Consider the following 21,560-nt stretch of genomic DNA (forward strand, 5'->3'; position numbering starts at 1 on the left):
AGGCGGCGATAGGGCGACTGGGGCTTGTGGTCACCGGATGGCGGGACCTGCGAGCCCACCTCAAGGAGCGCGAGGACCCAGCCAACCCTGCTCCCGGCATCCCCGCCAAGGAGGCAGCAGGATGTATCTTTCCTGCCTAGAAAGCACGGCCACCTGCTCTCGCAGTCGTGAGCGGGGAGGGAGCCGCGAGGCCTCCTGCGCGCAGCCCCGGAGCCGGGCGGAAGGGAAGGGCCCCCAGCTTTCCTCAGGCCACGCCCGTCCCCGCTCTGCGCATGCGCCTCTGCATAGCTCAGTGGGGCCTCGGAACCTGCAGAGGGCGACAGAACCCGTGGCGCCTGCCTTTTACGTCACGCTCCGTTTGCGTGCTGATTCCGGGTCAGAGGTCGGCCGCAGCTTGGGTCATGGTGCAGCTCAGGCCGCGCGCGTCCCGCGCTCCGGTTTCGGCGTCGGCGATGGTGGACGAGGGCCAGCCCGCCTCGGAAGAGGAGGCGGAGCACGGCCTGTTGCTCGGGCAGCCGAGCAGCGGCGCGGCTGCCGAGCCGCTGGAGGAAGACGAGGAAGGGGACGATGAGCTTGACGACGAGGCTCCGGAGGAGCTGACTTTCGCCAGCGCTCAGGTGGAAGCGAAAGAAGAGGAGCGGCGAGTTCGCGAGACCGTGCGCAGGTTCGGAGCCCGCGGCCGGGCGGGGAGAAGCGCCCCTTCCCATCCCGCTCGTCCCTGCCCGCACTGACTTGTCGCCTTTTCTCCCAGGGATAAAACGCTTCTGAAGGAGAAGAGGAAGCGACGCGAGGAGTTGTTCATCGAACAGAAGGTTGGAGGGGAGGGCGGCGTTTCACAACGCGGCTCGGGGTAGAATTCAAAGTTGCTAGGATGTGGGGTAGAGGAAAGTCGCTAATATTTTCTTCTGACTACAGTGACAAGGTGCTCGTGCTCTTTGCTGTCCACCGATTGAAAAAGGGAGTGGGAAGAGGTGGGAACCTGAAATCGTAGGGTCAGTCCCACCCCTGACGCTCGGCGGAGGTAGTTTATTTGAAACTGGGTCGCCGTGAGAATTAGGTGCTTTGGAAACTAAGGGCCGTTCCAACATGGAGGATGATTGATGTGCTTCTCTGCTGTTTAGCAGATTGGCCACAGAACTGACTCCATATGGACGTGATATTAACTGCTTCCAGTGTATGATAGTGACCTGAGGGTTCCAGTCTTCACATCTTCCGAAGAATGTGGAATGGTTTCTGAGATGCTTGGTCCCAGTCTTCCCACAGCTTAGAGATAGTGGAGGTCGGTGTTCAGCCCAATTCATTTATTTGCCTAGAGGTAGGGCTGTCCTTAAAATGGTAACTTTTAAAAGCAATCCAGGGCATATTGTCGTGTACCTCACTTTTAATTGATTTTTAAAACGTTTTTAAGAAAAGAAAACTTCTTCCAGATACTATTCTAGAGAAGTTAACTACAGCTTCACAAACTAGGTAAGTAATGGATCTCGTTTTTTTACTTGCCTACATACAGTCTTTGAATTACATATTGGTACATTAATTTGAACTCAAATAACTGAAGAAATTGTAAAGTCTAAATTAAAAAGCTACACAGTATTTGAATTTGGTGGGACAGGTTGAGGGAAATATTCCACTTTTCAGTCTTCTGGTTTTTATTATGTTTGTTGTTTTCCCCATAGGTAACTCTAGTTTCTGAGTTGCTGATCCTAGTGTGTTCATTCAATAAGTTGTGGGCCACTGTCATTGTACTAGGGGCAGGATAGATGGTGTGAACAAAACAGTGTTTTGAAATTTATCCTTTAGTGGAGTAGCAGGCAATTATCCATAGGCTCCTAAAACTCAAGCTTGTCCCATACTTGCCCTATCTGCCACTAACCTGGCCTCCCTCCTCGTTCCCCATTTCACTTAGCAGCTCTGCCATCCACTGCACGTTTAAAGCTACTTTTCCTCATCTGTGCCAGGGAATCAGTCAAACCGTACTTAATTTACATTTCTAAATATTTGCTTTCCCCCCTCCCCATTCCCCCTTGTCTCCTCTTACTGCTTTCAGTTTAGAAGTTTAGCCCTGCATCTTTGACTTAGCACAGTGGTTCTCAAATTTTCAGTAAAAGAACTTTTTCCAGAGTTACTCGGTTTCTGAATACATCACGGTGACAAAGTCCTTTTCACCTTTCAAAACCAAGTCCAGATGTCACCTGTCTTCTCTCACTCCCTCCACCCCATCGCTCGCTCCACCGTCGAGCTTTTTCCAGTATGCAAGTGCTTCTGTGTAGATATCTCATTGTATTTTGCCATTTACCTTTCTCTCCATTAGACCGCACTTCTTGAGGCTATAAATTCTTGTCTCTATCCTCGTTTGTGTCTAAATTGTTCAATTAATCCTTCGAGATCTCTCCAAATAAAGTGAGGCAGGCGTACCACCTTTCACTTTGTATTTCAAATACTGTACTATATAATTCTTAAATATTTCACTTTAACTCTGTTAACCACAACAGTCTGCTTCTTTGGAAGCCTGCTAATATATTTTCAGATTTTAAATTCTGAGAAGATATTCCCAACCTAGTATAGTTTGTTGATTTTGAGTTGTCAGTTCATTGGGGAGAGACTCTTTCTTTCTAAAGATCCTAAGTAAAAACTGAGAATGGTGGTAGTAAAAGGGGGGGAGGGGTATCTTATTTGTAAAACTAGATGAAATTTTTTAACAAGTTGAGTCACCTTTGCTCTCTGCCATCCCAATTAGTGTTCTTCTTGTTCTTCCTTAGTGTGAAGAAATCACCGGCAAAGTTGAAAGAAGGTATGAACTATTCTAATTTAAATAACTTCTCATTAAGTGTCAACTGCATTTGCAGGTATTTGCAGTCAAATGTTACTGACCCTTAGAAAGAGCATGGGAACAGGCCTGGCCAGTTGTAGCTTATTTCTTACAAATAAAAACCACACACTGGTGTGTAGTGGGTATTTAAAGTGAACTCCAGTATGTGTTCCTGATTTATTTTTACACCAATGCTAATTAGAAATATAACTCAATTTTTTAGTGAATTTGCAAAAGAAAAATGAAGAATGTGAGAAAGGAAGTGACTCAAAGAAAGCTAAAGAAAAAGTGCAGAAAGTACAGACTGTTGGGTAAGAAGAGTCTTCTTTTTGTGTGTGTAGGATGTAAAGGTGACCTTTGGAGGAGAGTATTGGCTTAATTAGTAGCAGTTTCAGATTGGATCCTCTGTGGAAAGTTTTTGGTATTTATATTAAAAAAAATATTTATTTGCTCTACTAAGATGTAAACATTACTTGTAAAATAGTCCTGTAATTTAGTTTTATCATCTTACCCGTGCATATACAAAATTAGGACTTGGGATATTGTTTTCCACTATTTGAGTCAACTAACAAAAATACTTTATTTTGAAAATAAGCACTGCCTCATTTTGACCTTTTGTATTGATTACCAGCCAGAATAAAAGCTACTTGGCTGTAAGGCTGAAAGACCAAGATTTGAGAGATTCAAGGCAAGAAGCGGCCAAAGCCTTCATACAAAATTGTTTATATGGTCCTGGAACCAACAGAACTACTGGTAATTTCTTTATGGACTATTTTTCTCCCTTTTAACTGCAAGTTAAACAAAGCAATGATAAATAATTCTCTTTCCTAGTAAACAAGTTCCTGTCTCTTGACAACAAGAGGTTACCGGTGAAAAAGGCCGCAGCCCAGTTTTTGAATAATGCTTGGGGTAAGATTCAGCTTTATTCTCTGAATCTGATAGTTTTATATATTGAATAATGTTCTTTAAAAAAAAAAAATCTGTTTATTTGGCTGTGCTGGGTCTTAGTTGCGTGCGGCACGTGGGATATTCACTGCCACGTGTGGGATCTTTAGTTGCGCATGCAGGCTTTAGTTCCCTGACCAGGGATCGAACCCGGGCCCCCTGCATTGGGAGCACAGAGTCTTAACCACTGGACCACCAGGGAAGTCCCTGAAAGATGTTCTTTTTTAAGGAGATAGTAAATACTCATGAAGTATCGATTTTTTTCTTACAATGGCTTCTATTACTATTTTAAAGTTGCTTCTGAAGAATAGGTCAGTGTAGTATGTATGCACATATACCTAATTTTAATATTTACACTCATGTATTAACTAGAAAATTTGGAATTGTTTCTTGGGAACTTTATCTCTTTATTATTCTTAACTGCACAAAACCTTCTATTCTAGCATCCCAGAAAAAACAAAATGCCAAGAGGTTTAAAAGACGTTGGATGGTCAGAAAGATGAAAACTTCTAAGAACTAAATCAAAGCTAAATGAAGAACGAGGACTTTGTATGTATAGAACTTATACATTTTTAGTTTAGAGCATTTAATTTTTCTGAAAAAATTAATAAAAGACTTACAAATCATTTTAGAGGATCATTATATAAAAATCGTAAGTCTGGGGTAGTACCCAGTCACATTTCATCCATGGAGTATAATTAATTGTGCCTTATAGTCTTTGAGCATCCTGGAAGAAAAAGCAGTTTAAAAGGACTTGTTTTCCTTTCTTTTTATAATTGTTTACCCATTTTATTGAACACAACCAGTGCCCACACCAGTAGGGCTCCTCTGCTACCCCTCCCCCCTCCCCTGCAGGGTGTGTGGCAGGAAAAGTCTTCCACGACAGCTCTCAGATGCTTTAGTTTCTTGGATATTTTTGTGCTATTGATGAGAATTTCACAGAATACGAGGAAGAGTGCAGTATCTAAGTGTAGCTAGATAATCTGTTCTTTTTTAAAAGAAGGTTTACCAAACCAAAGGATATGGTGGTTTGTTATCCTGTTGAAGAGCTTGTTTTTATGTTTTACTTTTAACCAGTTTGGGAGTTTGCTGTAAAAATGGCAAGTCACATGCCATATTAGAAGATTCATTTCCTGCTTTCTTTCTGTATCACCCAATAGTATCAGGTTTGACCCTAATCCACAGAGGCCAGTAAACACAAGGCAGTCTGAGGTTGCAGAACTCAGATTTATAGTAGCAACCACTCATTTTAGTTGTTCTAACTTTATACTAATTGTGAGAAGTATGCAAGTACCTAATATAAATTCAATTGACACTCTAGTATCTGTAGAAGTAAATTTTTAATTTAATGGCTGGTTAATTATATCACTACATTTTTATTGCAATATAGTACTCATTTAAGCACTTAAAAATGGAAGGTGTACAAAGATTAAATTAAGACACGGTAAATTGACTAAATATTTGGTTTTTATATAAATAAAGGTCATGACCACACTGTTGACATGTAATACTGTTATAATACAACAGTTAAACTTGTGAGTCTACAACAGAAGTCATCTGTAGTTAAACAGGAAACAAAGTTGAAAAAGACCATGTTAAAACAAAACTACTGGGACTTAACAGGTCGGGATTGTAAGTAGCAACAAACATATTCACTCAGCTCCTGAGTATTTCAAGTTTTACAGTACACATTAAAAATGATTTCTTCCATCAACACTATAAATTCAAACTGTCAGATGTTTATGCATTTTGCAAGTTACACTGATTGAATTGCTTACATGGGAGCGGGGGTCAGAACACCTCCCAATTTGAAGTTTACATCACCCACATGCTAACACAAACACAACTTGTTCCGTTTCCTTCCCCCCTCTCTCCCCCCAACAAAGAAGGCAGGATTTTTTGGTTTCTTTTAGGTAATTGTTTTAAAGGATTTGTGATGATCAATTTGAACGTCTGAAATTCAGTAATATTTAACTCTTAGACAACTAAGAGGTTAAAGATGGAAAATAATTTCTCCTAACACTAAGTTAGAAAATCATTTGCATCATGCTGTAAACTAGGAAGCAATGTAAAGCAACAAAAACCTGTCCCCAGTACATAATTTAAAAAATCTAAATTTCAAATCAGCAGAACTGGTCTACTTCCATGTTGACTATATGCCACAATATAAGTGTGAGCTCCGTGAATGCATAGCTAATGTAGGTAGTCTTCCACTGTGGCAAAAGCACAGGATCCAATTCCTGATCGCGCCATCAGTCCTAGACACTGTGTGGCCTGTCCCATGGCTAGGGCAAGTGGAGGTTGCTTTGGCAGATTGTGGGTTTCTGAGGAAAAATGATTAAAAATGGAAATAGCAATTAGCAATACATTTCAAACAACGTCTCTCAATCAGGAAAATACTGCATTACTTACAAAATTACCAATGTCTATACTGCTCTTAACTACCTAACTAGCAAAGGTGGTTTTTAAGCAAACAGCACATGCCTTGGACATCTACTCCGACAAGGTAATATGGTTACTGGGTATTCAAGTAATAAGAAAAACTTCTTGCAGAATTAGACTTTCAAGGTGTTAGACACTCAAAAACTCCCACATTTACTATGATGGAAACGATGTAATTATCTAATGTTTGCAGTGGGGAGTAAGGAATATTTAGTATTTCCCTTCTATTTTTCCAAGGTCAACTGACATTATCAAAGAAAACGGCACCAGGTTTTCGGTACAAGTTTCACTGATGGATTCTTCCCCTTCTGGGAACAGGACCCAACAGAGGCTGCCGAATCCTTTCCATGGCATGTTGGTGAATGTCATTTGGGTTGGTAAGGGAGCAGGTGGTGATGGTGACCACGAGAGACAACTGAGCCAAACGACCCTATAATCTGAGGAGTTAATTTACAACTGATAGGATAAACATCTGTAAAAATCACCATTAAATGAAAGTGTTCAGGGTCCTTCCTACCAGACATTTGTCAGACAGCTGTAGTACAAATGTAACCATCAGCAAAATTCATTCTTTGCCAGAAATGAAAAACTGAACTAGTGATAAAAGTGACCAAACCCATAGAAGCCGATAACTTGCTCGTGTGGAGGTGTCCAAATTTTAATTTTAGGCAGATTCCCAGTTAGTAAATTACTAATCAGTCCTTGTAGGCACAGCTGACAGCAGGGCAAGAACAGCGATCCAGGGCTGGTTAAGGCTCCTTGTGGTTGGTTCTGAGGCTGCACATAGCGGTGGGAGAAAGAGAAGTTCCGGAAGGGATGAGGCAGAAATAAAGGGAGCAGGTTCCGGACTTAAGGTGTAAGGGGAAGTAACACAGGATGAAGAATATTAGAATACAGATATGCAAGAAAAGATGCACACGCTGGTGAAAAGTGGTCTGTGGGTTAAGATTATTCAAGTGCTAGCTGTTCTCTGGCAAGACGCTCTGCAGCTAAATTCTGATGGTGATACATTTTTTGGTCAACTCTAAGCAGGAATGACTTTATAAACTAACTCTGCCTCAGGTAGAATCAGGAACAATTTATTTTTACACAAAATCACCATAACAATAAACAATGAAAAGGGAAACCATCCTTTCAAAAATATCTCTTGAAGGTTCACAGGGAAGTAACCTTGCTCAGAGGTAATAAGCACATTACAGTTTCATTTTGGCCAAGGGAGGCACATCTGTAAGCATCTTTAAATTTTTTTAGCATATGAAACTCACAGGAATTACATATCATATAACTTTAAGCACTATTTAGAGATGAAGCTATATAATACAGCACAGTGTTTATAAATATGCACACATGCATCCACAGCAATTTAAGTCTCATTACTTTTGCAAGAATTATATACATTTAATGTAAGTTTAAGCACTATTTACAGCTGAACTACATAATACATGGCACAATATGTAAGAATACCCATATCCTGGATAATGGTCCTAAGCAATTTACTACTGAAAATTTTAACTCCCCTGGAGAACCCAAGATTTTTAACTGTCGTAAGAAAACTGTTCACTTTTCAAAAATTCTTTGGAAGTCTGAGTGTTTACCTAGATACAAAGCAATTTAGGGCTTCATGATTACCTATAATGTAGTCATTTCAAAAAGACAATTATAGTAAACCATTATTTGCCCTACGATCCCAGCACTGCTACTAAGTACACTTATTTTTACCAATAAAGCTAAATGAATTTTGTATAACCAAAGAAAATACACATTATCCAAAGAAAATTCACATTGAATTTGTATAAGAAAAGTATAACACAAAAAACACTACTACTATTCCAGAACTTCAGTGTTAGACCATGACACCATGAATAATGAACTTCAGAAGGACAAAGAAGCAGATTAAGGCCCAAACGTGCATACTTTTAAACTGCTTCCTTTACATTCCAGCCACATGAGCCCTGGCCTTCACTCCAAGTCTCTCTGTGTGACACTGATCCTATTTATCTAAGAGAGAGTTTCAGACATAAACCTAACAGGGCCAAACAGCACAGAACAGACTTCTAAACTGGCAGTCCCCATTTTTCTTGAGGAATTACATTCTAAAAAGGTGAAAAATCGCTCTCATCTGAACTACCTCTGAGAAAAACTGCCCAGATACGAAAAGTTTTATGTAAACAATCAACCCTGTAGTTGATATATAACCGCACGTTCAGGGGACTCCCTGGTGGCTCAGTGGTTAAGAATCCACCTGCCAATGCAGGGGACACGGGTTTGATCCCTGGTCCAGGAAGATCCCACATGCCGCGGAGCAACTAAGCCCGCGTGCCACAACTACTGAAGCCTGCGCGCCTAGAGCCCGTACTCTGCAACAAGAGGAGCCACTGCAATGAGAAGCCCGCGCACCGCAACGAAGAGTAGCCCCTGCTCGCCGCAACTAGAGAAAGCCCGCGTGCAGCAACGAAGACCCAACGCGGCCAAGAATAAAGATTGAAAAAAAAAATTGTCCTCTGTTTAAAAAAAAATACTTGTTCAGTACATAAATACCACACTCCTCCTCTGCAGTGAGTTGCTCACAGGATGGCAACCAACCGGGGACAGCAAATCCCAGTTTCTCGCTTCGTGCTCCCCCTGCCTAAGCCTGCTGTTCTCCCCTTCCCTCCCTTTTTTACTTGGTAAGGGCATGTAGTTAAATATGCTGAACTTCAATGAGAATGCCACGTGTCTCCAAGGGTTGATGCTGACAGCACTCGAGCCCCGTGGGAGCTGCGACATGGGTGGCTCGGGCCAGATATGCTTATGTACACGTTCACACAAAAACTTCTGTCTTCCAGAATCACAAGATGCACCCCAATATACTGTTTTTACTCCATTTGAATCTATTTAATCTGGGATTGAGATACCAGAGGAAGTTTCCTATACTTTAAGGTAATTTTAATTTTTTAAATGTAGAAAATATTTCCCTTATGATTTTACCAAAATATAAATGCCAGCACAAATACCATCTCAAATACCCCAGAGACTAGCTGAAGTACTTTCTGGCTTCACTTACCTAATATTGCACTGTTAAGAGCTGAGCACACAGGTTCTCTCTGAATTGGGTCAAGTTGATTTCCAACTGGGCTGTTCCAAGGATCTGAATAGGCTAGTAAACTGAATGCATCCTGTTGAAAACATAGCAATTTGGTTTTTAATTCAAACAGTTCAGCGACTGTGCTCACCATGGTTACACGTTGAGAGAAAGGTAAAAATATGGCTTTAAGGCACTAGACTAACACAAGCCCATTTACCCCTATGACTAGGAGGCTATATATTTTTTAACAATTAGATTATGCAGCAAAGCCTAATTTGTTTTCATTTTTCTTGTAAACAGCCATTTTCATCATCTACCCCTTATCCCTACAACACATGCAGAACAGAAGAGAATAAAAATGGAAAAAACTTAATTCCTGTGGAATGGGCTATATTACTGGTTAAAGTAAAGAGAAAGAGAAAACATTTATGACCACTACTATGAATTTGACATGAAAAGGTTAGGACCAGCCCATATATTTTTTTAAACACATGTGGGAACTGAGCGTATCTCACTGGACGTCATCTTCTCAAACTCAGTAATCAACAAAATTAAACTGGCTCCGCTTCAGGAACATTCAGTAGTTCCAGCCATCCTCAAGCCGCCCCTCCTGAAGTAACTGACACACAGTCTTCTTTTCAGACGACGGCTCTGTCTTCCTGTCATCTTTCTGTGGGGAGCACATAACTACAGTGGTTTCAGACATTGGCTTCAAGTTAAGCTGCATCACCAGAGTGGCCTTTGGCAAGAACAACCTTCCTAAGTATGAGTATCATCATTTGTATAATGGGGATTATAAGAGGTCCTATTTCACAGAGTTTATGAGGACTAACTGAGCTAAACGAAATTAGTAATGTCAGCTCCCTCTAATCTTTCAGTAAAAGATAAATTATCGTTTTGCCAGAAGCCAATGCCCTAATCCAGAGTAACATTATGATACAGATACAGGTAGACACTGCACACCTTTCAGACGGCACGTGGAGAGGCGCTGGGGAAACCAAACCAGTGAATTCAGTAGCACGACACTCAAACTGCTGCTCGTTGAAACGTGGAAGACAGATTCCTAAAGAATAGCACCTCCCACATGAAGCTGCTCCGGCACCCCTCTAGCCATCTTATTAGTGGGGGTGAGGCTTCCTGGTCAAGCCTGCTCTTGCCCTTTCTTATCTGAATTGGCCTCTACGTTGTGACGACTGGAGAAGAACTGCCCGTAAAGCAGAGCTGTGCGGCCTGAGGCTACAGACAGGGATACACGGGGCACCTCCACTGCCCTACACTGCTGAGTATCTCATTCACATGAGACTTCTGGCCACAGTTATTAATGAAAGTTCTTTGAAGAATTTATACTAGTTTGAATCCCCTGCAGCTACTCACAGGTGCTAGTAGATACAAGGAGAAAAAAAAAAAAGCTTCATATACCTGCTGATTGCAAGATCTGCTTCCTAACAGTATTTAAGATATTTTATGCATCTCACAAAGCTACTAGATTCTACTTCTGGTTCCCCCAAGTCCAAATTTATTGATGGAGAAAGATTAATATCTGATATCCTGTGAAGCTAACTCTAATCACGTTATTTCTAAAGACTGAGCTTTGCTCAAGACTTAATTCACCCCACAACCATCTAATGAAGTACCATCCCTATAGCGCAGATAAATTTTAAAAGACAGACTAAAGAATCTGTGCAAGGAATAACTGCTACATCATTATTTTAAGCACAGAACTATCCTCTTGCGTCTACATCCTGACATGCTACCAAAAAGGTGAAATGCTGTAGTCCCAAAAGTCAAATCAAGACCATTCTGTCAAATACACCTTCTAGCATTTAAAACAAAATTCACAGAAAAAGATAATGATGGTAGTAATTTACTGTGCACTATGTTGTGTGAGGCAATGTTTCAAGCGCTAATGTGTATCATCTCATTTAATCCTCACAATAGCCTTAGGAGGTGGTTACTACTATGCCCATCTTAGACGCGAACTGAGGCAGTGAGAGATTACCACCACACGGTACTGTACTTCTTTTAGAAGGATACAGTTTCTTTCTTTTAATTACCAATCTAAATATTAAGAGGAAAAAAGTCTAAAATTTTACCCCCATATTTTCAGTATAGCTGAACAAATATTTATTGGACACAGACGGGGACCACCAGGACCTCATCACTGTTTCGAGGACTCACACAGTCCTATGGGGAAGGCAGACATGTAAATGATGTACCGTGTATTGCTTATTAACAGAGTGTATTGTGTCACAAGAAGCAATCACAGATACAGGCTCAAGCTACATGGAAACTGAGGCTGGAAAGGAGAAAAGGCATGGCTGGAGCCATGGGTAAGGGCTTAGATCCTAGAACACCCTAAAAATCACACTAAAAAGCTTCCACTTTTTCCAATAAGGCAAGAGTTTTACATAACGGAGTGATATGGATTAGACTTGATTTTAGATGGATCACACAACACTATGAAGCACAGCTTGCAAGTAGAGTGAAGCTTTAAGCAAGAAAACTGAAAAACCCTTAAAAAAAAAAAAACCGGTTTACACCATCAAGTTCCCAGGAGTAAATATCTAGAACTTCATCTTTCTTTACAAGGGGAATGAAATCAGCAAAGCAACCTTAATGTTTTAAATTCTGCTGTAAGACTAATTGGTGAGAGTAACCAAAGAAATGCAAATAAGCAATTTTGAGATACATGTTAAACCCATTAAAGTAGAATTAAGGTATTAGTGCCACCGGCACATCCCTTTATTACTGCTGATAAGTTGGTAGACGTTTCTGGAAAGCAACACAGCAACATGTAGCAAGAGCCACAATAATTGTATCCTTTGACTCAATAATTCTATTTCTGGGACTTTATTCCAGTGGAATAATTTTAAGGAAGAAACAAAGATACATGTATAAAGGTGTTCAAAGCATTTTTTAAAAGGCAAATAGAAAATCTAAAAATAGAGCAATGCTTAAATAAACTGATACAGCAACACACTAGAATATCATGTAGCCATTTAAAAATAATTGTCAATAACGCATAGAAACTGGAAATACATTTTTTATGATAATAAGAACAATACAAATAGGATAACTACAATTACCAACCAGATAAAATATATGCCCATGCGATTTAAGGCACAAAACTGAAAATACCTGTTAAATACCATGGTATTATGGGTTACTTTTTATTTTAGAAAAAACATTACCTCAGTGGGAAAATTTCTGACAAAGTGTGACATTTAGGTAGGATTCTCAAACTGTACTTACACTTGGCTTAAACTCTGTAGCAGTTTCTAAACAGGGTGCGTCTAAAGTTACTAGATTGAGAGCTACCTGCAGCTGGGGCTGCTCGCTCTAACCTGACTCTCCCGGCCCTCCAGCAGGGGCCCTGCTGCTCTGCGCAAGCGCAGTGAACAGCTGTTGAACAATTCAGGTGGCTCTCCCGGGAGCCACTGGCAGATTCAGGCAGGTAAGCAACAAAAACAAAAGACAACAGGAAAACAGGAAAGGAAGACCAAGAAAGTCAGAAAAAGGTCAAGAGAACCACGGCTGCAGCAGGCCGCCCAGCCCGTGTTTAGCACAGGTGGGCTACCCCAAGGTCCGCGGTGCGCCTGCTACTCCGCGACTGAGGGGAAGCACAACACGCGTGTACCTTACGGCAACTTCGGTAAGTCTCAAGCCGGCCTTAACCAAATCCTGTCTCTCTACACACGTATGCATGCTTCAGAAGTCTGTGCAAATTCAAACAAAACTAAAGATAAAAAAACCCATTTCAACCACCCATGACCTGAAGTGAAGAATAAAAGAAAACAGTAGTTTCTAAACCTTCTCAAGCAGGGCAAAAAAAAAAAGTTCTCTTTGTGTTACCCTCAAATCCTCCAGCATTGTTCTTTAGGTGCTTAGAAGCTGGATCAGCCACCCATCTTATCTCTTACCTGGATCAAGATAAATTTGGGGAATGGGAGAGAAGCAGCTCAGAATGTTAAGACAATCTCTTGAAGTAGTTGGCATTTGCTTAGAAGTCAGAGGTACAAAATCAAAGCCATCCACATTCTTTAGATGATGAATTACATCTTCACTTAATTCAATATATAATCAAGGAATATCTCTGAGGATAGGCCATGTAATGCCACTTCCTGTGCTTCATGCAAAATTAGAATCAAAGAATAAGCAATGGAGTGAAATTTTCAAAGGGACTACATAAAATCATACTCCATCAGCATAAAGTATTAACAAGAAAACAGAGTCAGATGACCCAGTGTAAAAAAGCCTATGATTTCTTTTTTAAAAACATTTCACATCCCCAAATATCTCCTAAAACATCAGTTCTCAAAACACGATCCAGGGACAACTGGGTTGAAGACCCTTTCAGGGTCTCTTGTGAGGGCAAAACTATTTTCATAGTAATACTAAGATATTACTTGCTCTTTTCTCACTCTCATTCTTTCAAAACTATACAGTGGGGTTTTCCAGAGGCTACATGTGTGTTATATCACAACAGACTGAATACAGAAGTAGGTATGAGAATCCAGCTTATCATTTACTAAACCTAGCATTAAAGAGATTTACAAAAATGTAAAGCAGGGCCACTCTTCTCATTATTTTTGTTTACTTTAGGAAGATAAACACTTATGAAAAATAACAATGACATTATTTTAAAATGAATTAATAATTTTAGTATTAATTTCTAGTACAGTAAAATCAATAAATATAACTTATACAAACAAGAGCCCTTTGGGAATCTTTAATAGTTTTTAAAGTGTTTAGATACCAAAAAGGTTGAGAACCACTGCCCTAAAACAACCCCAGTACCTAGCAAAGAAGTTTCCCAAATGGATAGCTTTGGATATGTGAAATAATAATAAAGCCTGAGAAGTTTCTTAGCACTGTTGATATCAGAAAAGATTCTCAAAGTTGTATAATGATGAAAATTCCCAGTATGGAAAAATCAAGTTATGCATGCCTTTTTATCTGGAGGTGTATATAGGTGGCTTCTTAACCCATCCTAGACTAGACAGGTGCTCTACTGAGGCTACAGTGCATGTAGCTGGGATGGGTTTTTTTTGGGGGGGGGACTGATTTTGTGCCATATTTAGCACTACTACGTGTTGCTCGCTGGCCCTCTCTCAGTTTAGGTCAGGAAGGGATGGCAGGAATCTTGAGTCTCGCCCTCTCCTATACCCAAGCATCAGTGTCAAGGCCACTACATGCATCTCCCCTTCGTTTTTTGGGCTTATTTCAAAACATTCAGGAGAAGATATTTGTAACAAACCAACTTGGAGCCCAACCTCATGCAGGACAAACAAAAAACTACAATGGCTAGGTTCATGTTTCACAGGTGTACAGGGCTGGTGGGCCTTCTATGAACATGAAAAAAACCTCATCTCTACCACTAACTGCAATGCTGACTTAAGGTAGGCAAAACTCCATCTTTAACTGCTACACAGAACTGTGGCTAACTTAATGAACTGTTTCCATTTTCTCCATCTCACTATATCCAGCGCAGGCATCAATCCAGAAGAGACTTGAAGACGTGTTTTATCTCTTCTCTGTGAAAGATGACCCAACCCTTCACCAATCTCAAAAGAAAAGCCACACGTTATACATTCAATTTGCTGCAACCCTGAACAATCTCTACTAAAGTAAAAATATCTCAAATTTATAGTTTTATCAGCACACCCACATTTCTCCTAATAACTCTGCCAATTTTATAGCCAAGAAAACTAAGAAAGCAAGTTGACAAGGGGCACACAACACTGGTAAGTGGCAGAACTGAGATTTAATCTGTATGTTGTACAGAAGTCCAGCGCCTGTCCAGTAGAGCCGGGCTGCCGAACCCTGCCGCGTGTCCGCACCCTCAGCCGGGCTGGAAGCCAGGGAGGGGCGCGCGTCCAAGTTCCCAACAGGAATTCCAGTGTTGCTCAATGTGTTACAAAACTACATTTTAGTTCCTCTGACACATTTATAAGTTTTCAAGGGAAAACAAACTTACCTTCAACATTTTTTTATTTGCTGTGTTCTTGCCACACTCTCTCCTCAGCTGCTCACTCATCGCTTGTAGCTCTCTTCCGAAGTGAATCATTCTTTCTATGGCGGCTTGACTTCCTCCACACAGCTGGCGTCTTAACTGGCTTGAATCAACTTCTGTAAGCAAAACAAACAGGTATTTTACTACCTTACATCTGGAGTACAATGGAGAAATGAACATAAACTGCTTACAACATTTTGGACGTTTCATTTAGTAATTACTTCCTAATATTTTACCTAAATATGCAGATTTTTAATTTAATGTGGAACTTTGTAGCTAAAAGGTACCTTTTATCTAGGCCTCAGGAGTCTAGGATCCAATACCCAGCTTTCAGTTGAAAGTCAGGTGACAAACTGTGTTTGTCAGTGTTAGGATGTACATATGTCTCAGGGAAAATTTTATGAAAGGTTAATAATAAGCACGATTTTCTAAAACTACAGCAACATGAAAAAAAGAAAAAGAAAAAAGTAGTGCTTCTCAGGCTACTTTAACTGACAAAGAACAGAGATAGAAGGTAAGAAAGACTAAATGACTCCAATAAAAACACAGAAGACACCACATACTAATCAAAAGGGTTAATTATACTACTTTTAGAAAAATACTACTTTTAGGAAAAAATTTTACAGTGTGTATCTTGACTGACAATAATCACTGATCAATAACAAACAGTATAAGTCACTAATAACAACAATATCATAAATCACTAATGATAATGATAATAGTTACTGTTTACGAAGCACTTACTTTGTGCTATTAGCTTTTTACAGATCAGCTATGAGGCAGTTATTATTATACCCATTTTACAGATGAAGAAACTGAGGCAAAGAGCTCCTAAGTAATTTGTCCAAGGTTACACAGCTAGTAAGTGGCAGTTGCAGAATTCAAATCCAGGTGATCTGGCTCTAGAACTCCTGCTCTTAATCACTATGCTCAAATTACTCTTGGAATGTTGAGGTTGCTTGCTGATATCTGATAGAGTGAAGCTAGGCTGCCTGCCTTTTCAATCATACTCCTTGCTTGAAAGAGTGAATTATGCATTGGAACACACAATCCTCAACAACAAGGTGGTTGTGTAATATAAGTTTGCATTTATAAAGTAATTTCTAACAATCTGAATAAATACCTTTTAATCTCAAAATACTAAGAAATCTAATGTTCTGACAAATAAGAATTTATAAGCTTCAATAATTTTCACTCCCCAATTGATGGGAAAGTTTGCTGATGGTTTAACTTTTCGGTACAATTTACTACACAAGTTGTCAACAAAGTAAACTTATGCGTGCGAATGTATCTGTCAGCCACATGTTCTGAGGGGGCAGGAGCCAGGGGCCGTCAAATGCAGGCGCCTACTATCTGCCAGGCGCTGGGCTGCGCACAGTCACATATATTCACATTGAATGAATTTAAGAAAGTTTCATTAGAACTTATAAAATCATCTCTACCCATTTGGCCTTTATTGGCTATACTGAAACAGGTATAAAAACTTTTCATATCTCCAACCTTAGCTGTCCTAAAGGATATTTAACACTAATAAGTTAGTACTCCTACATTAATGAAAGCACTACAGTTGCGCAGAAACAGTTCAGCAAAGAAGATACTAAAAAATTAAACTCTACTCTCTCTAGCAACCCACTCTCACAAGAAATTTTAAGAGAAGTAATATGTATCACTATAAAATCCAATGGCACATACATCTTTAAATTTGATTTGTGCTCATCAGCTGTGAATCAGTACAAGTAAAAACATAACCTTGTAGTCATCATTTTTTATTAAAAATGTAAGAAATATCACTGCAGACCCATTTCGGTGTCACAATCTTCCATTTCGTGGTCATGTTTAGAGCTACCATTTAGGAAACCATTGGATGAAGTTTCTCCAACTCCATTGGAGTAGTGATCTGTTTCCATGTCTACATCATTACTGAAAATGAAAAAACAAACCTAATTTTAGAAATAGCATACTTGCAGCTTAGTTTAAAATAAATTACTACTCAACTACAGAGCCTACGTATAAACTGACTTCACAAGGCAACAGCAATCTGGAATAAAGGTATTTAGTTACATCCTGAATGTATTCAAAGCCCAATCTGTAGCTGACCTTTAACAACTCTGTACTCCTGGAGATAAAGTACATGGACTAAAATGTAGTGGTTTGATGACTTCCAATCAATATGGAGAAATCATTTTTCAGCACGTATTTTCCCACTATTTTTCAAACTCAGATCTGCTCTCCATTCTTTGTTAATCAACTCCTGCCCCAGAATCCCTGGCCCTCACCCCAGCATGCACTTGCAGCGTGTAAGGGAAACCCTCCCTCTCAAACTACTCCTGGAACCCACCTCTCTTCACCTCTTTCCCCACCCTCATACTCGACTCGCTTCTAGACTATTTTTTTCACTAACAGCCTTGATGTTTTGGTATTTGTCCTCACTACTCAAAAATATACTCTTTCTCAATGGCAAGTAATAACCTGAAAAACTACTCAGTCTCATCCCTTCATACCTTCCCAGCGCCCAACACTATTTTTCTCTCACAGGCTTTCTTACTGGTGAAGATTCTCGAGTATTTTTGCTGCATCTTAATTTTTAAAATGCTGCTCTGGAGATACTTACGGCATTGCCAATTCTCACCTACGTCACATTGCCTGAACGAATAGCATGTGCCGACAGTTCCACGGGGCCATGCTGAACTCGTCAATATTTGCCCTTCAGATCCTTCCACACCCCAAGCAACAATATCTAACCATCCAAATTTCTCCTATGAAGATCTAGGTTATGATTATACAGCTCAGAAGGAAATGCTTGATGAAAATTTAGAGAATATTTAAATAAAAATGATCTTTTCTCATTAAAAAGGCAATGTTTGTAGAAAAAAAACAAACATCAAATGCAGATAAGCAAAAAGCACCTTATGCATAATAATGCCAGCAAAGGTAACCAATGGTTAACAGCTTGGGTGCGTGGGCGCGCGTGGGTGCATACATACTTCTATCTGTAAGACCTATCAGGGTAAAAAGGCCCATAGAGATCTAGGAAGAAGAGGGCAATGGCCCCAGGACATTCCTGTCAGTCAGAAAAGCTTGTTTAGTATCTTGATGAAATTTGAGAATTGATAAGAAGAAATCAAACTTTGAAAATAATGTTTAATTTAAGGGAAATCCTTAAGATCGTAGCTTTTAGTGATCTTATTAATACACTAAAGTGCATTTTTCATAATCCAATATAGTATTTGAGAGGGATACTTTCATTCAACACACATTTAAGAGCCTCTGGGCCATGCTCTGTGTTAGGTGCTAAGGATATAATGAAACAGCCCCTGCCCTCCAGGAGTGAACAGCCTAGAAAAAGCTAATAAAGTTATTATAGTACAGAGACTCAGTTCTGTGATGAAAGCTCCACAAGGAGTGACACAACATTTGGTGGGGATATAAATCAAGGAAAACATCCTGGAAGAGGTAACATCTGAAGTTGAGTTTTACAGCTTGAACAGAAGTTAGGATGGGGGAGAAGGAGGAGGGCGGGGAGAAGAGCATTTCTGATGGGGGGTAACGGAGAAGGCACAAGTATAGAAGTCAGACGTCCCAGGAAGTAGTCACAGCTCTGCAACTTACTAGTTACTAATTATTGACCTTAAAAAAAAAAGTCATTTACTTCTCTGGTACTCAGCTCTACATCTGTAAAATGGTTTTCACAGTTAATACCATCTTTGCCTACTTCACAATACCGTTGGTAAGGAAAGCCATTACCAACTAGAAAGTAACTGTTACTGCTTAACAGTTTAAGACAGTTTAAAAGCTTACTTTCTTCTATACTGCACACAAAAGAGGATGCTGTGTCATCAACCCCTTCCGTTAAGCTTGCTTCCCTCAACTCAGGTAATAATAGGTCTCTTTAGCAACTTCCTGCCATGAGGATAGTATTTAAGAGAAAAACTCACGAAGAAACTGCAATCCTACCCTCAAACTATGGTAGAACCCTCTAACAATGATAAAGTACTAATATACTATAAAGTACAATGATGTACTAAAGGCTTAATCTTTTAAATTTCCATACAAAATTTTCACAATATTCTAATCTTATATTTTCTAGTTATGTCATCTCTACTGACTACCCTGACCTCCTCAGCAAGAGAGTCTGTTTTCCTACTGTTCTTCTCATACCATTTTTGTGGACTTCATTATCACCTGTACCACACAATACCATTACTTCAGTACATTTTTGTCATTTGTGACAGATAACCTGGAAATTCTGATTAATCTCCAAATTTGTGAAAACAGATTTTTACACATACTTCTTTCTCCAGAGTCATATTTCCATTAAGAGTCATGGTAAACATTAGGTTCTCTCTCCTTCAATGGGAGAATTTTGCACTGATAAACATTCCCCCAAAACGCAGTGTGACCAATCAATTCACGTTCTAAGACCAAACCAACATCAAATTGATAAAATCCATAAGAACTTGCTGTCACACATTAGCATTCAATTCAAATGAAACCTTCAGGTTTCATGAACAGTAAACCTGAGTATGTCATAGTATGCTGACAGAGACATCTCTTCTCTCAAAGCTCTTCGAGTGTAGACCATGCCTAGCAGTGTCTGACACCCAACAGGTTCTCAATACTCTCCTCGCACTGTATTTTTTTACTAAATGACTTAACCATCTGTTATACGCAAGCTACTTAAAGATAGGTTCTCATCAACAAATATTTTTTGTAAAGTTAGTTATTTGGAACTCAGGAAACACTTCACACACTTACACCAAAAAACCCACACACAAAGAAAAAAAATAGTTGTAACTGTATCAGATGTTAACTGCAGAGGTTAAATATACTAATGGAAACATAACAAGTGGCATGTACATAACCACCTGTACGGGTCTGCGGTGGCAGGAAGATGAAATGCAGAACCATAACAAGTGGCATGTACGTAACCACCTGTACGGGTCTGCGGTGGCAGGAAGATGAAATGCAGAACCCTGGATGTGTCCCTATCACCCCACTAGAGGGAAGAGTGACGTAGAAGAAGGGGAAGGAACAGAAGGATGAGCCTCCATGAACTCTAGGAGAACAGAAAGCTTTGGAGAACTTACTCCCCACCCCTTTAACCTCTGGGGGCTTGGGAACGCTCAGAGCCCCACTATGGACCATCTAACTCAATTTCTCCAAATTATTAAAAATGATGACATCTATGATTAAGGTTGCTTATAGTAACGCAAAAGCTAGGGATATTGTTACCTGGTGAAGTTGTTAACTTGCTGTGACCTTGACATGTTTATACTGTTCAGTTCTGGTACATTCAAACTGGACGACTGGTGTTTACTATGGCAGTATGACTGATGTGCTTTATTTGATATTACACCATTACTACAACTTTCAAAACCTGGGAAAAAAGAGAAACTTTACAAAAATAGAAACAAACACATAAGGTTGTAACAGATGTACCATATTCTGATCATGTATTTAAGACTTTTATAATGCAGGAAAGTCAATGGACTACTTAAATAGAAAACAAATGGATAACTTCTTTGAAAGAACATAAGGTTACTTAATTGTGAGCTGTCATCTCCTCCTGTATTTATTGAAGGCTTAATTATAGGTCTCATTTAATCCTCACAACCCCCAAGCCCCCACCCATGAAGCCCAGAGTTATCATAACCCCATTTTACATATGAATACACCGAGGCTAAGAATCTGTCCAAGCCTCACGTGACACATGGTGTCAGAGGGGTGGTGACTAAGGACACAAACATGAGAATCACGCACACTGTGCAGGATGGTGATGTAAACAGGCTGAGAGGCAGCAACGTAGAAAGGTATATGCTAAGTGAGAAAAAGCAAAGGTGTTGCTCTACTCTTTGAAAGGACAGGAAACAGTATTTGATTTCTGCTTTAGAACGTTAAATGTACAGAGGAAAGATAATACCTTGGGAAAAACAGAATTAAAGAGGCAAGCAAAGAAAAAAGACTGAGAAGGATCAGAAATAAACCTGCAGAAGTGATGTCATAAAAGCCAAGAAAGGAGAGAATTTTAATTAAGAGAACACCAAAGGCCTTGGTGAGTCCAGAAAAGAATAGGAGGAAATGAACTGGCAGAGCTGACTCTTGCTGGCAGCTTGGCTGGGAAAGAGTGAGCAAGAGGCAGCCGGGCTAGGTGGCTGGGTACGGTGATCGGTGGCTCCAGACACCACAGCCACGTCACCGCCTTTACAGTTATCCTTTCCTAAAACACACAATTACCTTCTCATTACCAAATATCTCCGATTTAATTTCTAGAGACAACTTGAATGTTGCCC

At 39.9% G+C, this 21,560-nt stretch overlaps 2 protein-coding genes across 4 annotated transcripts in view; one reads left to right on the plus strand and one right to left on the minus strand.

Moving 5' to 3' along the window:
• The first annotated feature begins 153 nt into the window (after window positions 1-153).
• On the plus strand, window positions 154-20,648 carry NOL7 (nucleolar protein 7). 2 transcript variants are annotated; one of them, XM_022586703.3, is made up of 9 exons: window positions 154-664; window positions 752-812; window positions 1,409-1,467; window positions 2,757-2,788; window positions 3,030-3,117; window positions 3,438-3,559; window positions 3,638-3,715; window positions 4,195-4,300; window positions 6,431-20,648. In XM_022586703.3, the coding sequence occupies exons 1-8, from the start codon at window positions 273-275 to the stop codon at window positions 4,269-4,271; spliced, it is 909 nt and encodes a 302-aa protein (XP_022442411.1). In that variant the 5' UTR covers window positions 154-272; the 3' UTR covers window positions 4,272-4,300; window positions 6,431-20,648. The 2 variants fall into 2 exon arrangements, with proteins under 2 accessions (XP_022442411.1, XP_022442410.1); XM_022586702.3 differs by having other exon boundaries at window positions 4,195-20,648.
• RANBP9 (RAN binding protein 9) overlaps window positions 5,075-21,560 on the minus strand; it is a 90,025-nt gene continuing 73,539 nt past the window's right edge. Inside the window, exons 10-14 of one of the 2 annotated variants that reach the window (XM_089918333.1) lie at window positions 20,503-20,647; window positions 17,069-17,190; window positions 15,235-15,386; window positions 9,237-9,348; window positions 5,075-6,075 (exon numbers count right to left, since the gene is read on the minus strand). In XM_089918333.1, coding sequence (XP_089774459.1) covers window positions 5,945-6,075; window positions 9,237-9,348; window positions 15,235-15,386; window positions 17,069-17,190; window positions 20,503-20,647 — 662 coding nt within the window. In that variant the 3' untranslated portion in view covers window positions 5,075-5,944. Of the gene's footprint in view, window positions 6,076-9,236; window positions 9,349-15,234; window positions 15,387-17,068; window positions 17,191-20,502; window positions 20,665-21,560 lie in introns of both variants that reach the window. The other variant, XM_089918332.1, reaches the window with a different exon arrangement.

Source organism: Delphinapterus leucas, chromosome 10 (genome assembly GCF_059928025.1).
Source record: "Delphinapterus leucas isolate spDelLeu-1000000601 "Yukka" chromosome 10, BTC_Dleu_Yukka2, whole genome shotgun sequence".
NCBI lineage: Eukaryota > Metazoa > Chordata > Mammalia > Artiodactyla > Monodontidae > Delphinapterus > Delphinapterus leucas.